Source organism: Phaenicophaeus curvirostris, chromosome 11, assembly GCF_032191515.1.
Source record: "Phaenicophaeus curvirostris isolate KB17595 chromosome 11, BPBGC_Pcur_1.0, whole genome shotgun sequence".
NCBI lineage: Eukaryota > Metazoa > Chordata > Aves > Cuculiformes > Cuculidae > Phaenicophaeus > Phaenicophaeus curvirostris.
The window spans coordinates 18,296,697-18,313,810 of record NC_091402.1 but is presented as its reverse complement, the minus strand read 5'-3'; the positions used below and the strand labels follow the sequence as shown (position 1 = coordinate 18,313,810).

Sequence of the window (17,114 nt, the reverse complement as noted above, 5' to 3'; positions counted from 1 at the left end):
ATTTTTATTTCCTTTACTACGTGTTGAGACTGGAGGACAAATTAGACTCTGCCTCAAGTATTTATAGACATCGCAGGTTTAACTGCTGAACAGGCAAACATTTCCAGTGTAGCTTTGCAACTGTTTGGCTTGTCACAGAGCTTTCTTGCTTTTCTTCTTGTCCTCGAACCCCATGGTGTCCTTGTTCTGTAACGTTCACTTTACTTAGAGTGAATTTGAGTCCAAAACTTGGTTTTAGAATTTGGAGAGTTGTTTTAGTATCACATATATAACACAGCCTGGTTAAGAAAGCTTTGTCCAGCCATAATTCTTGTTTCTTTTGGCTCTGTATTGCATGGCCTCGCGTACATGTGTCATTAAAGATACTGTATTTGACAACATTAGTATATTTTTCATTGGCATGAAGATTCTTAATCCTATTAAACATGAAAAAAGGTTATGTTTTTGTGTTTTCTGTAAATATGGCTTTTAAGATATTAACATAAAAGTATGCTTTCCAGCCCAGTTGCAAAGATTACAAGAAGATATTGAGAATCTTCGTGCAGCAAAGGAGAGTGAAGTTTCAAGCACTCGAAATGAACTAGTCAGTGCTCAAAATGAGATTCTGTCACTTCGACAAGTAGCAGAAAAGGCAGCGTCGGAGCGAGATACAGATATTTCTGCATTGCAAGATGAGCTGCAAACAGTGCGAGCAGAACTTGAACGACGGCGGAAAGATGCCTCAGATTATGAAAAAGAAATTGTCAGTCTGCAAGCCAGTTTTCAGGCCAGATGTCAGCAGTGTGAGGATCAGCAAAAGGAAGAAGCTACTCGCTTAAAAGGTACTTGTTTAGAAGGATGTCACAGACCAGTGCTAACAGTAACATCTTTCTCAATCTGAGTGTTGATTTTCAAATCACTCTGTAGTAATTTACTGTATCTCTATGTACATGTACGTGTATGTTCATATGTATGTGCCAAGTATGCTTCATTAAATAGCAATTGTTGATTATGCCTAAATTAGCTTAGGTACCTGTTGATACCAAGTGTAATTCCGCTTGGAAAAGACGGAGAAATTGCGCTTTTTGAGGGACTGATACTGCCACAGACTTCCAAAAGGACTTGTGTAACTTCTCTTAAATTTAATAAAATGAGTATTTTCTGACATTGTGGGGTTTTTTAGCTGAGCTTCTCTTGATACAAATATTAATAAAACTGTTGATACCATCTCATTTTGAACCAAAAAGTTGTTAAGATAAATTTAAAATGAAAGGTTTATTCTGGACACACAATGTAGAGATGTGTGAATATGTTGTACTGAGGCAGCACAGGGCTTTGAGGCTCATCTATTTGCATTTCACTTCACTTCCATCATCAGGACTGGTTGAGAGCCAGTACTCTAAGCCTGCAATTTCAGGTCTTGGGGAGTCCACTAATAGAGTTCAAAAGCTCATGCTGAATCTTTTACATGCCTAAGAGAAACTGACATAAATATACACTTTAAATTCTGAATCGGTTAATCTTTGTGAAGCTGCCAGAGAGGACTTTTTCCTGTTCAGACTCCAGTCTGTCTGTCATTGTATTACTGAGACATGTGACACTGATTTTTATCTATTTTACCAGGGACTGATTTATTTCAAAGGTCTCATTTTCACCCTTTAGATATTGCTTTAAACATTCTGTTCCCTGTAGTAGAAGCATCGTATCTAATGTTTTCAGTTGTTTGCTATCTTCAAGTCTGGGAAATTATTTTCTTGAACTACACTTTTCTGTCACTGTTTCTAAAATACTAGAAGAGACCCATAAACACTGTTTTCTACTCTGGTGCCTTAGAACAAGCTAGCATTAAAAAAAAAAAAGCACTAGCTTGTTTTAATGACTCACCTCATAACAGTAAAAGATACGGTAACATTTTATAAGTGCTTATATGAGAGAGTTCACGTGACGTGATTATAATCAAATATACTTGAGATTTATAACAGATATCAGCTTTTCCTCCATCTATTATCTGATGATACTTGAAGTAGTCATGAAATAATTTTACTGAATTCCAGTAAATTTTATTTGTTGCAGGTGAGCTTGAGAAGTTGAAGGCAGAGCGGAGTGCTCTGGAAGCTGAATGTGCTACACTAAGGAAGGAAAATACTTTGCTTACATCTGAACTTCAGCGGCAAGAGAAGGAGCTTTCTAGGTAAGGGCACAAATAGATTTGTCAAAGAAGGTATCATAGTAGCTGAAGAGGGATTTCTGTTTTTTTCTTCCCAACAGTGGTACCAAGTGTCTGAGGGCGTTTCAATAAATGTATTGGAATTGTATTTATGTCGTAGTATTGGGCAGGACATGCATGCCAAAATGCTATACCAAGCTATTTTTTTATATTTTGCAAATGCTTTTGTGTTACTTATTATAATAATTCTCCACAACAAAACATTTCTAGAAGTTTTGTGTTATTTTACAGGACTCAAACCTTTCTTTTTAATTCTACTGTGACCTGATTTCCACTTATAATTTTTCATATGGAAGATCACACATGCAAACCCACAATTTGCGTAACGGAGATATACAAGATCTCTCCCTTATTTTTCTGTCTTGCACAGGCACAAATTAAGACTAGTTGGTTTTTACACTGAAGTTTGTAATGGCTTAATTTAGAGCTTTGTAGGACTATTACACAATTGTACTAAACCCTTGAAGAATACTCTAGCTGTTAGCTGATGCAGCTGGAGTAAGGCAAGAAGCGTGTATGTAAGTAAGTGAAATACTTCTAATCACCTTGGACAGACATCTTGTTACAAGTTTATTTCAAAATAGTTTTGGGTATATAATAAATAATTAGTGAATATCAAACAGCAAACTAGAAAACTAAAAATTATGAATAATACATTATTTAAATTATAGGTTATGATTAATTATACAGACCAAGCCACACACATATATTTAAAAGCGAGATTATGGCCAGCCTTTTGTATCACTACTTTGTCTAGGGAGACAATGATGATTTGCGTTTCTGTGGTTGCTCTAAGCTGATACTTCCATGTTAAATAAAAATAATGTGTGAAGCTTTGGAGGATGAAAAGTGCGTTAAAAATCTCTCTTCTGTGTTTAAATGTAAAACACATGATGAATCAATCGGATTATGTTTTTCAGCTCTCAGAAGCAGAGTTTAGCGCTAACCAGCGACATAAGTGTTCTTGAAATGTCTCGAAAGGAACTTGAAAATGAGATGGGTTCTTTGAGAGAAAAACATCAACGGGATGCAGCTAGTCTAAAAAGCCAGCTCAGTGAAGCTGAGAGTCAAGCAAAAGATGTTCAGAAAGAGGTAACACAAGACATTATTTCTGTTTTGAGGGAATATAATGCCCAGTGACTTTGACTTCTAAGCTAAAAGAAAAGAAAATTTCTAGTAACAAAAACCTGTTATGGTTTTATTGTAAATACTTTGTGGTAGCTAACAATAAAACAACTGAGGGGTTAAATCTAAAAAGGAAGATTTCAGATAAAATTACTTTCATGTGTTTTCAGAACGTCCTGAAGTTTGCTTTTGTGCATTATCTTAGTGAATTTACTTTTAAGCTGTTCAGGCAGGTAAACCCTAATTTGGAGTCTTCTCAAATATGACGGTATAGAGTTTCATTAGCTGTTATGAGTAAAAATTAATTCTTTTTTAGTCAATATGGTCTTCCTAGTTAGGTTTAAAATCTGTCTTTTATTTGACAATGGGACTCAATGTTCTCTACAAAGATCGGCTTTCATCTTACTGGACGCCTAGGCTGCTGAAGGTGATTAGCAGGTGCATAAAGAACACCTAGCATTTTGAGCATGTAATTTCATCTGTGTAGCCTCTGAAGGCTGTGTCTGGAAGAAGGCCATAGCCTCCCACAAGTAGTTGATTGCTCTTATGAGCATTTTGAGTGAGGTTTTCCTCAGTCACGGCTTTTAGTTTCTTTTGCCGTTCTGCCCTTCGCTTCGTCATTAATTCATCCATGTCACATTCCCTGCCATTTCCAGAATATGAAAAACCCATCCTTATTAGTCTGTGTTTTTGTAATCAGGTGTGTTTGTTAAGATGTTGAATCTTTTACATTTGTGGTAAATGCCAGTACTGAAAGTCACTGGTTCTGTCCTACTAATCCCTGCCATGAGGGCTACTGGGAGGCTTGTGATGTATAGAAAAAATTGAATGTGAGTCTGAAAAAGGAGAAGCTGCCCACTCTATAGGAACATTCACCCAGTAGCGTTTGTACTTGATCCACGTCGGGATCCGCGTTTATTACATGACTGTAATAAGGCATGTATTTTTTTAATTCCTTGCTTACTCTTAAACTGTTTTGAGTTTGCTGTGTGGGAGGAGGGCTTGTTTCATACAGAATATTGATTTTTGCACCTGTTTGGTGTAGGTATTTAAATGACGGCTTCGATCTAAGACCAGTCTTGAAATGCAGAGGATTCTTTTTTCCCTTGCTTCTTGTTTTGTCTTTGTAGCTGTTACAGTCCTTTCCAATGAATAATTGTTTGGTAGGAGAGATGAATGTTAAGACCTCGAATTTACTTCATAAGTTGTTTTTTTAGTAATCTAGCCCTTCAGTGTTAGGGACAAAATCTTAATTTAGAGAAGAAAGAAAATATAAACTAAAGTTCTTCTGCCCTGCTTTTGAGAGAAGAGAGTGTACCGTTCCAAGGCAAGTTACTGAAGGCAGATTGCAGGAAAGGAAGCTGTGAGCTAAGCAAATATAAACATGTGTTGGTTGTGCAGGGGTCAGCAGACTGTTTTCTCTTTGTCTTTAGTATGAAAGAACACAGACTGTGCTCTCGGAGCTGAAGGCGAAGTATGAGTTGACTGAACAAGAAAAGCAGTCGCTCACAGAAGAGCTCAAACAATGTAAAGAAAACCTGAAGCTGCTACAAGAAAAAGGAAACAACGTAAGTCTCTACAAAAAATATGTGGGGAAGTAGAGTTATGACACTGGCAATTCAATTGATTGAGAGACTATGTAGTTGCCAAATAGAAAAGGACAGACTCTTAAAAAAAGATAGTGTACTGTAAAATGCAGAGTTCCGTTCTCGCACTATGAGCATAAATTTGCAGGTCATTACACTGTTACAATTATGCATGCAAGTTAAATTTACAGTCGTGTGACAGTTTTAAATATGGCCTTGGATATCTGCTCTCTTGAAAACATCTGACTGAAATACTAGTGAACCAGAACTAAGCAAAGCTTTTTAGTTTCAGAGAATGATACATGGGTAAAAGCTGAGAAACCTGTATCCAAATCAATTAAACTTTTTCAAGATGCTTTTATTTTATTAGTGTGTATTGGAATGGATGTCCCTTCCTTACTTCTGTTCCTGTTTAACAGTGGTTATCCCTGATCAGCTCATGCTTTAAACAGAGCAACTGAACTGTCCTTTCTATTCAGTACTGGAAACATTCTTTTCTCTTACAATTAACTTGGGGTGGTATCATTAGAATGGAGTTCACAGCCAGGGACAATCCTGAAATCTTGCAGATATTAAGGGTGTGGCAGGCACATTAAAAGGTGGTCAGGCCTTATTTTAGATGCCTTACTCCTCTGGAGATGGCTGGTTGTCTTCCTGTGCTGACTCTGCGATCAGTGCAGGGTGAATAACTCCTGTAGGGCACAGTACGAAACAGGAGGATAATGGGTGCTCTGTAATAGCCTTTTAGAAAATTATTTCTCTGACAATGAAGCGAGTTTTACAGGTTCCATCCTCTAAAATCAACTGCCCACTAGATGCCCAGTTTGTATGAATGCTCTTGCCATAGCCAATTACTTAATGTAAACCTGTAACACAGTGGAGCTGTAAAAGACATAAAGAATTCAAAGCCCTCCTCACTTTTTTCAGCCATATTTTCAGGAATGTGGTGTTGTGATTCTCTGGGAAATTGCTTCCTGCTTAGAATTCTTCTGTAAAGCTCTGATAATATTGAGTTACTAAAGTAGACAGAATTAAAAAACAAACTACCAAAAATACAAATAGGAAGAGATCACATTGAATAAATAATAGTGAATGTGAGATTTTCTCCTGTGTTAAAAACATTAACCTCAGGATTAAATGATCAGTGGAAAAAGGGAGTTAGTATAGGGAAGAAATACTGTGAAGGGCCTGATGAAAGTGGAAAAGCTTGCAAGGTAAGGGAAATCTTATGAAGAATTTGAGGTGAATATTTAAATCAAGTCTTGAACCACAGTGGTTGCCAAAATCTGCTTCCAGAGGGGAAGTTAGTTATGACAGTTAAAACCTGGAGGTCAGGGTATGATGAAGAGCATCTAGCCATATAAGGACTCGCAGGACAAGCTTGGTGTTCACACAAGCATTACTCACAATCAGTAATGTAAAACATATCTATCTTGTGGATTATTTGAAGCATCATGGGTACTGGGATGAGCTCCAAGGTCAAATTTTTCAAGTCCCATCATCCGCTTATGCTGGAATCGGTATCTGCTACTTTATTTCTGAGGATGATGTCCCACAGAAAGTGACTTCCCACTGTGGGATTTGTTCCTTTTTGCAGCCCATTTGTGTCTGAGTTTGCATATCTTCATAATCTAATACAAGATGCACATTTTCGATGAAGCACCTAGTTATAACAGCTCCTTGACAGTGAGGAGAATTGTTGCATATTGGTAGATTCACGAAAGGGGAAAATTGGAGGCAGTTTCATTTTATGCGGTGAATATTTATCATGTGTTTCATTTGCCAAGATGTCACAGCCATGAATGCATATAACAAAAAAAAAAAATCATCCATAGAATTTTTGAGTGAACTAACAAATGTTAGAGAAGACAAGACTTCGTATTCTGGTTTGGATATCATTAGAGTATTAAGTTTTTATACTTAAGTTCTACTTGAAAACAAATTGCAGTGTTGTGTTCTGAAATGCTTAGCAGTGTGTTGCACTACTTGTGCTTGCATGCTTGTAGTCACTGATTATTTCCTGATGTGCTTTATATGACAGACTTATTTATGTGAATGGTTTGAGAACATTAGCTGCTATGGTTGACTTAAACTTCTGGCACTTCATTTTGAACACTGCTGTGATTATTCCTACCAACGTGCTTTCTGTGGGGAGGTGGCACTCTTGATTTGTGGCACCAGTGACACAAAAGTAATCCTGCATGAAAATGACTTCAATAGTTTCACGTTTTTTCAATTAAATACTTGCCTTGATTAAAACAAATCTGAATCGAATGGTAGAGACTAGAATACTTTCTAAGATTCCTGTGATTTGAACCATATTGGAGGTTCAATGATTAAGTGACTAATACAAATTAGTAACAGGATGAGTTATTACTTGAGTCACAATGTTTTAGAAAGTCTTCCAACATTTATTTGACTGAACACAATCAAGGTGGCTTGAGCACAAAAAAGTTCTTAAAATACTCAGCATGGTTTGAATTTAACCTCTGTGTGTCTTTGTGTGTGCACGGATACGTAGGCTAGGATACAGAGGAAGTAGATGCCTTCCAAGGACAGCTTTAGAAGAATTTGGGTTCGTTTTTGCTTTTAATTTATCATATGGCAAGGCCGCCCATCCAGAATGTGAACTGACTTACTTTTCAGTTAATTAAATGTAGCTGAAAAATGTGTAGATGGTTCCAAGGAGGCCATAAGCTAAATGAACCCTGCAATCTTACCAGCTGGTAGTTTGGCCCAGCTGCAACATTTGATTGATTTTCAGAATTTCATTTGGTCACAAGGTTTCTGACCTGCCAGAGATGCTGATAGTTGTGGTGTCTCTGTTGGAAATGTACTTCCCTGCTTTATAGTAACTGTATTGATCGTACAGTCATGTTACGGTCTCATGGAAATGTCTGAACTACTGGGTTTGCCTGTGGGCATAATTTTAATTATTCAGTAATGGAGGAAGATGATTGTTTTTCCTGGAGGCTGGTGATGGAAAATGGGAAGGGCTAACTTGGAAAGAATGAAGTAGCTGAGAAATTCAATATCTGGCTTGAGTCTTTCTGCTTTAAGAAATCCAGATGGGATTTCCTATCACTTGGAGAAACTAAAACCAACTACAAATAAGATACAGGCAAATGAGTTTAAGATTTGTATTGTTTAAGTGCCAAATTCCAGGTTGTGGCAAGAGGTTTCTTAGAACATTTTCTGCTTACTTCCCTTTATTTTTAAACATCCCTGTTCATTTGAGTAGAATGGTGTACTAACTTTGTATACCAGATTAGATGATGCTGTATTGTGTTAGATGTCTTTAATACATTTCGATTAAAACAGAACTCACTGACTTATATTCCCCTCTCTAAATCATCTTTACCTGATTGATTTATAGCACAAAGTGATTTTTAATATCCCTTCCCTTCTTTAGCCTTCCATATTACAACCCGTCCCAGCCGTATTCATCGGCCTAATCCTGGCTTTCCTGTATTGGTGTTACGGCCCATTGTGGTAGCGAAAGGTACAAGCACTACTGTTCAGTCAATGTATGTTTGTCCCTCTCACCTGTTTGTGCCATTTCTGTATGAAATAGTGCATGGTGGAATGCTCACAGGTATTTCTTTACCTGAAGCAAACCCTTCATTTAATATGCCATTCTGTTGATACTGACGAGCTGAGCGATCAACTAATCATTTAACATCTGCGATTTCTTTAATTCTAACAATGAATTGCATTCTAACTGGTTCTGAATGTGCCTCTTCTAACTCCGTCTCAGTTTGTCTTTAACAAATGGGCTACCTTTTGCACAATGCTGCGATGCTAGGGCCTGTAAGAAAACTTAATTGCTTGATTAACTGTGAAAAATGAAGAGTTTGCCTCTAAATAATAAAAATCAACAAGCTTTGATTCCTATTTATGGACTAAGAAATTCCTCTCTGGCTCTAAACTCTTTAATTCTTCTCACTATTGCTATGAAGAAGATGGAAAATAAGACAAGATGAGAAATAGGTGGTTGGTTTGTATTCTGAACTCTCAGCTTGCATTTTCTCTAACGTCTCTCAGTGTGTCCTCCTTAAAATGCTGTTGTTGTCATGAAATGTTGTGACGATCCGTTTAAATGATGTTGTTAGGATCTGCTGCAAGCTAACTTCACAGATCTGGCTTTAAACATTCAAAAGCTAAGCTGAAGATGTCAGTACCGCAGAAACGTGTTTAGCAATTACATGGCACAAGCGATGTTTTAAACATCTTACGCCCTCACATGTTTAATAGGAGATTTCTTTGAGATGCATACAGTAATGAAGCTGGAAATACAGAACTGCCTAAAGTTCTCCTGATGATCCTCAGTCATGAAGAGTTGTGGAGTTCCCTTTGCTAGAGAAACACGGTTTACTGTGCTGCTCGAAGGCAGGGCTAGCCTGCAGTAGGGCTCATGGGTAACTTCTTAGTGATGCCTACCAACAGGTGCTCAGGACTTTCAGGAGCCACGGGGTAAACTGTTTAGTATGAATTAGAACAAATATGATATTGATTTTTTTTTTCTCTCCACACAGAGACAATGGCCTTGGATGCCTGTGATGGCAGCTTTGGTTGCTGTAACAGCCGTGGTGCTGTACCCAGGCCTAACCAGAGCTTCTCCATGAGAACTGTTGTTGAATCCATACACCGTCCTCCCTTTAGAAGCTGGCAACATTCATATACTGAGGGAAAACAGATTAATTCTCTTCCTTTTTACCTCTTAATACAGCACAGCTCTGCGTGAGAACAGCAGTAGGGTCATTTGCTTTAAACTGTATAAAATGTATCTGTCTATAAAGAGGGAATAAAATTGTGATTCATCATACTGTGAGCAATATTTTTGCTTACAATTTCATGCAAGTTTTAAATTAGTATGTTGGGATTCTGGATACTATAATGGTGGCCTAAAGTAGGCTTTGTGGTACCAAATTATTTATAATGGCTAGGGTTGTAGACACTTAACTTTAGAATTTGATTGCCAGATTTAAAAGGAAAAGCATTTCTGATTTGGACACCCAAGTCAAGTAACCTTGCCGATACTTGGAAAACAGATGCAGTGCGCTCAGTGCCTTTCAGTATCGTTTTATTTTTTTTTAAGGAAACCCTAGTATACCGTTTTACTTGCTGTTAGTCACTGAGCTGTTGGGAACAAGACTTAAGAATAACTTCTTTTACCATGCCTTTTGAAGGAAGCATATTTTTCTCTGATAAGGATTGCTTTATTAATGATTCTTGGGAATAAACACAATTCATGTCCAGCCTTAAAGAGATAGAGATATTGGTGGTGAAGACCAGACTAGAGTAATTAGTGTGTGCGTGTGCGAGTGTAAGCATGTGTGTGTTCTTGAGTGAACGAAGGTGTTTCTGGGAGCAAGTACTTGGTCATTTGATGGACATAGTGCAGTGATTCAGCTTACATTATCTTTAGTTTGAATGTAATTTATTAAATTTCATATATTTAAAGAGACGCATTCTTTAAAATATGAGTACTTTTCACATACCACATGTATCAATTTATTTTTTCAGTCATTTGATACTTTCTGACTTGAGCTGGAGAGGCTCTTTAGATAAGCTTTTATTGACGTAACTTTAAAAGAACTGCTACAGCACATCCATGATTAGCTGAAAAATATCTAAGATACATAAAATACTACAAAATTGAAATCATACACCTGTTGATGTATTGTCAGGTCAAGGTGGTTTTGATTTGGTAGTAAGATTTTGTGCATCCTCATCACATGGCTGTAAGTATGATGCAGTGGTCCCCATTACAAAGTTTCTTTTCCTTATCTAAGTACTATAACTATTGCTATTTGCTGACTTTTGGTGGGAATCACTGTTGTTAGTGCTGAATTAAATGTAGACTGTAGTTGTCTTGTTCGGCTCAACAGTTCTGTCAAAAAAGTTTATTCAAGATTTAAATAATGTGCTAAAGGATGGTGAAGTAAAATGCCTCTGCTAAAGGAAACTTCAAAATAGGGAGGTCATCTCAGCAATTGAATTGGCTTTACCAATACTATGGCAATCGACAGGTAGTTTAAATATTTAAATAGAAATTTAGCATATAATTTACTTCGTGAGGTTTTAAGGGTCGTTCTCCTTTAATTAAAGGTTCTGTCTTGAGTTACATGGGATTTGCTAATGGGAGGAATATTAGTTGGAAAAAAAAAATAGTCCACAAGTGACTTGTAGAAAATAAATATTGTCGTTTAGTTCATTCATTTCATCCTTTTCAGTTGCAGGAAGCCACTCAACCACAGAACACTCATATGCCAGTGGTACTTAGTACCTCTTGTATATAGGTTATTGCAAATATTGTTCTGAAATGCTTAACTTCAGAATTACATTTTTTAAAGTAAATAATTGTTTTAAATCTATTTTGTAAAGATATAAAAATACAATAGAATTTCTGGAGTACAGATTAAACTATTTGCACTAACACACGTGATGTGCATGATTTAATAAAATAACTTTACTCTCCCTATGCATGTTTGAGTTGAATGTCATTTAAAAACAAAAGATTCATGCTAAGTTCTTTTGCACTAGATATGCCACAGTTACTAGGCACAGTGTCTGCAGCATGCCCGGTAATAGCAAAAGTTTTTTGTTTTGTTTTTTTTTACCTTGTATTTCACATTTGCACTGGTTTAAGTTTTTTGTCTAGCTGATCTCTCTCTCGGCTGTTGTTTTTGGAAAGAAAATGGGGAGGAGAGAGCGCTGAAAGGCTCAGGAGCATTATTGCCTTGGGCAGGGGGGGAAGGAGTGTTTGCAGCTGAAGGGTGGCTTGTACCTGTGGCAGGGGATGGGAGATTGGAGGAGCAGTGGCTGCAGGTAGTGGGGCAATAGTGGAAAGCCTTTCTAGGGCAAGGGAGGCCGGATGCTGCCTCTTCTCTTCTTGAGCATTTTGAACTCTATTTGTCCCTCTTTCAGCCACTGTTTCTTTTCCAGTTGATTCTATTCCCTGCTCCCTGTCAGCAGAACGTAGACATGGTGCGAGGAGGTGAAATAGAGCCTGGTGGAGCCGTGGTCCCTCCTGGCTGGCAGCAGGAAAGGTGCTGAGTTCCCTGGGACCAACCTTGGGGCAGACCTGCACTGCCAGTTGGTGCCCTACACTGAGCAACGCTGCCTGTCACATAAGTTTGTTCTTGTATTAAAGAAAAACGTTGTGTTCAAAAATTTTTAGAGCATCAGAGAGCTGAAATTTGAGACCCAGCACAGCTGTATTAAAGGAGCAAGGTTTCAGATTTAATGATGTGCATGTGTGCCTACCTATATTGTACACACAGGTGCAGAGCAGTACACATTGCATGGGGATTTGTGCTTACAAGTATACCTGTGGCTCCCTAATACAGTGCCTTTCCCAGGAGTTCTTGACATTTGCATGTTCAAAATGATCAAGAATGAGCTAAAATGCACAGTTCACTCCTTTGTTGTGAGAATCCTTGGAGAAGGATTGGATAACTGGGAAGTTGCTGTTCTTCAGTGCTTTTATACTGAAGCAGCAAGTGGAGTTACATTGTGAGCACTCTGTGCACAAACCTCCCTTTTTTTTGTTGCATTTGTTTATAGTAAATGTGTGTGCTCTTTTTACATTCATATTTAGGCTCTTTTTAGTTGTGAGGCTTGATGAGCTAAGCCTTGGAACTACTGTAACAAGAACAGCTTGTAACAAACATGTAAGATGCTCTAAGTCTACTTGTAAAATATGTGCTCTGAGCTCGCACTGAAGTTTGAGGTTATGAAAGGGTTCCTCTAACTAGAAAAAATAGCCTGAGAGTTGTGTTATCAGTTGCTAGTTCAGTTTGGAAGATTGAATGTAATAAAGTACCTGAACAACTTCCTCTGTTTTGTCCTGGTGTCCTGGCCACGGCACCTTTTTCTTAAAATTCTACAAGAATTCTACTGATGTGGGGACTACAACAGTGGACCTTTCATTTAGAAATATACAACATATAAAAACCTACAGTGTGATTTTCCTGCTACTTGCAGCTGAATTAAATGCATTCTTCCAGAGTCTTAGCCTGATCCTTCTTGCAGAATCTCTGTGTTTTTTTGGTGCTAAATGGAGAACTGTAATCTGCACAATCTATTGCAAAGTTTTCTTGTAAAACTATCTTAATTAGACTTGGTATCAAATGACTGATGGCTGGAGCAAAGGTAATCATCATCTGTGCATGTATTTTTTGGGATATATTCCTAAGTTATTTTTCTAATCAAGTCTTCTGAGCTATGTTACCTGTTCAGATTTTCAGTGTGCTTTACGTAAGATTTTGAATGTCTCCTGCCTTAATCTGTAGGGCTCTACCACTTGCAAGAATCATTTCTTCAGCTTGAATCTTCTCCATGACAAATCCACTGCCGAGATTCATTCCACCAGCAGCATCTGAGTGCTTTAAAACACCAGGTCACCACAACGGCTTTTGGGAAGCCACTGTAGTTTGCACTAGCTCTGCAACTGGGGCTGGCCCCTTTCCACCAGGGGCCTTTTTCCCTCTGGCTTTTCATCCACCGTTAGTATTTCATAGGCAACAGTCTCAAGATTTTGAGTCTCTGTTAATAAACAGTCATATGAAAGAATTAGAAGCCATATACTCTCCCTCTGTCTCTCAAGGACTTACCTCTGAATCTGAAGGGCGATTACTTCCAGCAGACAGCTGCACCAAATTCCTCAGATCCAGTTTATTTACTCCTCCGAGTCCCTTTTTATGTGTTCTTCTGGGCACTGAATTCCTTCCTTTCTCCTCCAATGGGGAATTGGGCTCTGCAGTGTGGGTCTCCCAGTTCTTCCTGGGTTTTTAGTTTCTACCAACTTGTTCAAATGAGTGAGTAAAGCGTTGCCCACAAAGCCAAGTTCCTCTTGGAAAGAGGGTTGTACCCACTAGTGCTATTAAAATAGCAGGTGCTGCCAGTATCGCACTAAAGGCTCCCAGAAGCAGAAGGCAAATTAGCAATTGAAGCAAGTGTGTCAGTGGCAAGGGCCATCAGAGCTCCTGTTTCCATTTGTTGGGAAACGCAGAGGGAGCTCGTGTCTGATCGGTTTTCTGGATATCACAGTCATAAAACTTCACCAACTGATTTCAATGTCAGGAGTGTAATGTCTGGAAGTTAAGCACGTATTGTAGGAAAAAAAGAAGTCTTGCTTTAAGAGCTACAGGAAAAGAATCAGTCACCTCTGTAGGTAAGTTACTGGAGCAACTCCTGCCCTTTAAAACACCCCCAAAACCCAAGCCTGTGTTTCAGTTCATCTTGCTTTGGCTCCCAAGCATTGGATTTCAGTGTATCTCTTGGAGGATGTTCTATGACAAATGTGTCCTGGCCCAGGAATTTAGCACACTGTCAAAATCAAAATACCTTCCAATCTTACTTTATAGGGATGGAATCAGTTTCTTAAATTTTTATCTTCATCCCTCTGGTTTTTGTTGTCAGCTTTTAAAATGATTTCTAACTTTCTGAACATTCTTTTTTGAAGACTAGAACAAACAAATGCCAGAACAGAATGTGTCCTTACAGTGATGACCTTACTAACATCATATAAATAGATAATAAGCTTTACATCCTCCTCTGCTATTCCTACTTGGCTGTCTACCAGAATCCTTTTGGGGATTTGCTGACGTCTAGCATTTACATTTTAATCTTGTGAATCAAATCTGTGCATTCCTTGCATCACCCCAGCCCTGTGTTATCTTACTTGGCAATATTGTTTGGTAAAATCACTGCAGGCAAGCAGTCCAAAGCAGTAACCTGTTCCCATTACTGTTCAGAACCTCATCAATAAGGTTTTTTTTTTCCCCTTTCGGTTTTAACAGGGATGACTACTGAAGCTTTTCTAGATAATTGATCATGCACTGTTGAACGGTAGTGAGCCAAACCCAGATCCCTGTAGAACAGCAGGGAAAACGTTCATAGAATTGTTCCTTCACTTGGTTTTTGCAGTCTGTCAGCTGTTTTTTTATGAGGATTATTAGATACAGTGGCAGTAGTGATCACTTTTATTGAAAGGTCAAATGACTTGGAGAAGTCTTAGCTTAATAGCACCAATACTTACTCACTTTTTTTAAACCTTATAAAAGAAAAATTTTACTTTAAAGTGCTTTGACAGGCATGAATTATTCTACATTCTTGAGTTCTGTACTGATTGCTTCCCCTAATTACAGGTTACTCTGTAACTTGCTTGGCTCTTAAGGTGAAGCAAAGCCCGTCCTTTTCCCATAATCATACATTTTGCACTCTTCCCTCAGCCCCATCATTGCCCGTTACTGCCGCTTCCCTCTATTAAGGCATTTCTAATTCTGAATTTTTCCTGTGACTATATTTAAATTTCAGTCTACCATGTGGGTCAGCATTATTCCCAGCGCTGGAAATGTGACACTTCTAACGCACCAAGGGGGTGTGTGCATGCGTGTACATTGCTGTCCTGAGATTGCGCTTGCATGTGATAGGATAGATCATCGTTACTTGCATTTAGCAGTCAGGAGAAGGGAGATGTAATTGAGATTCGCAATTAAATAATTCTCCGCTATGGGAATGAAGATGCTAGTATGGAGATGTAACTCTTTTATTATAGCAGGTGATACATTGAAAATGCAAATATGCTTCCAAGTGTGTCATCTTTTCATCATATCTGAAGAAACTGAACAAATCCAAAGCCTGGGTTAACCAAAAGTAGCTTTTTCTTACCTGATCATATTAATCAGTAACTTGAGAGAAAAGGGTTAAGTTATTAATTCATTCTGTTCTATTGGAATAAAATTTATCCAACAGCTGGCCCGGATTTGTTTCAGTGCCCTCTGCTAGGAAACTGATTTTTTTTTCCTTTAGAAACACCACACATGTGCTATGAGTGGTTAAGTACTGCCTTCAGTATGGAATGGATTTACTATCTTAATCTTTTTGTGCTAGATCATTTATGAAATTTATATTCTATTTATATTTCTTGTAAGGAGTTCTTGCTCTGGAAAATACTTCTATTGGGTATGTCATCAGTTTTGATGTGACAAAACTACTTGTCTTGAATAATATATAGTGGCTCTTATTTAAAAATGTTCCAAATATGCAATATGTCTTTTGGGATGAATAAATGGTAAAAATTACAAGAATAAATTTATGACACAACAGAAAGCTGATTTGTATTGTACATAGTCTTTCATTCAGCCCACCTCCAGATTTCAGCACTCCCCAATATCTGAACAACCTGCTGCGCTCTCATTTACTGGAGTAGAAGACAAGTTATTAGTTAATGAAATCAATTAAACTCATTTGAAAATTGGAATCTCTATACCTGTTTACTTTGTGCAAATGGGATTCGTGGACGTACGACCTTTCCCTCCTCTGTGTGACGTGGTACAGCAGTGCTGGAACAGCTCTGCATCGTGCAGACCCAGGGAGAGGAGGGCTGGAACACAGGGCATGCGTGTGACCTTGGATTTGTGCGAGGGTGACACGTTTTCTAGTTCACAGGTCATCCTTTAAGACAACTGACAAGCCTACCGTCTTTAACCTGTGCTGTGAATTGGATGCAGTTCTGGAGCTCTGCTTCAGTGCTGACTCAGGAGAAGGACATGTACTGAGTCACTCAGGTAGTTTTCAGCAGGTTTGAGCAGTTGGAGGAAGGGAAGTCTCTCTGTTTGCTGCGTAGTTTAGATCCACCACAGGGTGTAGTTTAAGTAAGTGTGGTTCCACTCCAGGCTGTGCCAAGTCCTGGTGTCAGAGCCTCGGTAACTCCTCTGGTTCTGTTTTAAAAGTTAAAAGCAGAATTAACATTAAAACATTATACCAGATGCACGAGACGTTTGGGGCTTTTGGAGGAAAAAGAAAAAGCCTAAAAGCACGTTGAATATGTCTGTCTAGCAGCTCTTCATGAGCTGTTGGTAGCAGAGGTCACGCCTAACATCAACCAGTAGCTCTTTCTAATTCCTGTCTCCCAAATACCTATGTGGAGCACTTTTGCTTAGACCAAGGGGGCAAACATTGAATTAGTGTATTTGAGTAATGCTGTAGGTGAAAAATGGTGAGCCAAAAGGTTTGCTCACTCTTGAGGATTCAGTGTCAATGTTCCAGGCTTGTTTGTGATATTAAAGGCATTTGGTTTTTCTGATGTCTCTGTATCAGTCCCAATTTCTCTGCTGCAGAATGTGACTGTAATCCAGCTGTTGCTGGGCATTGTAAAAGGCTTTTGTTGCTCAGTGTTTTCCACTTTA

The 17,114-nt window shown here is 38.3% G+C and overlaps 2 protein-coding genes across 53 annotated transcripts in view; one reads left to right on the top strand and one right to left on the bottom strand.

The window, feature by feature from the left end:
• The window catches only part of SLMAP (sarcolemma associated protein), a 78,106-nt gene extending 62,071 nt beyond the window's left edge, over nt 1-16,035 (top strand). For 34 of the 50 annotated variants that reach the window (XM_069866193.1, XM_069866178.1, XM_069866166.1 and 31 more), the window contains 5 exons: nt 501-821; nt 2,053-2,170; nt 3,127-3,298; nt 4,765-4,899; nt 9,453-16,035. In XM_069866193.1, coding sequence (XP_069722294.1) covers nt 501-821; nt 2,053-2,170; nt 3,127-3,298; nt 4,765-4,899; nt 9,453-9,542 — 836 coding nt within the window. In that variant the 3' untranslated portion in view covers nt 9,543-16,035. Of the gene's footprint in view, nt 1-500; nt 822-2,052; nt 2,171-3,126; nt 3,299-4,764; nt 4,900-8,329; nt 8,420-9,452 lie in introns of all 50 variants that reach the window. The other 16 variants (XM_069866180.1, XM_069866204.1, XM_069866203.1 and 13 more) reach the window with 1 other exon arrangement.
• The window catches only part of DENND6A (DENN domain containing 6A), a 222,241-nt gene that overhangs the window by 91,942 nt on the left and 113,185 nt on the right, over nt 1-17,114 (bottom strand). The gene's annotated exons all lie outside the window — the stretch shown is intronic.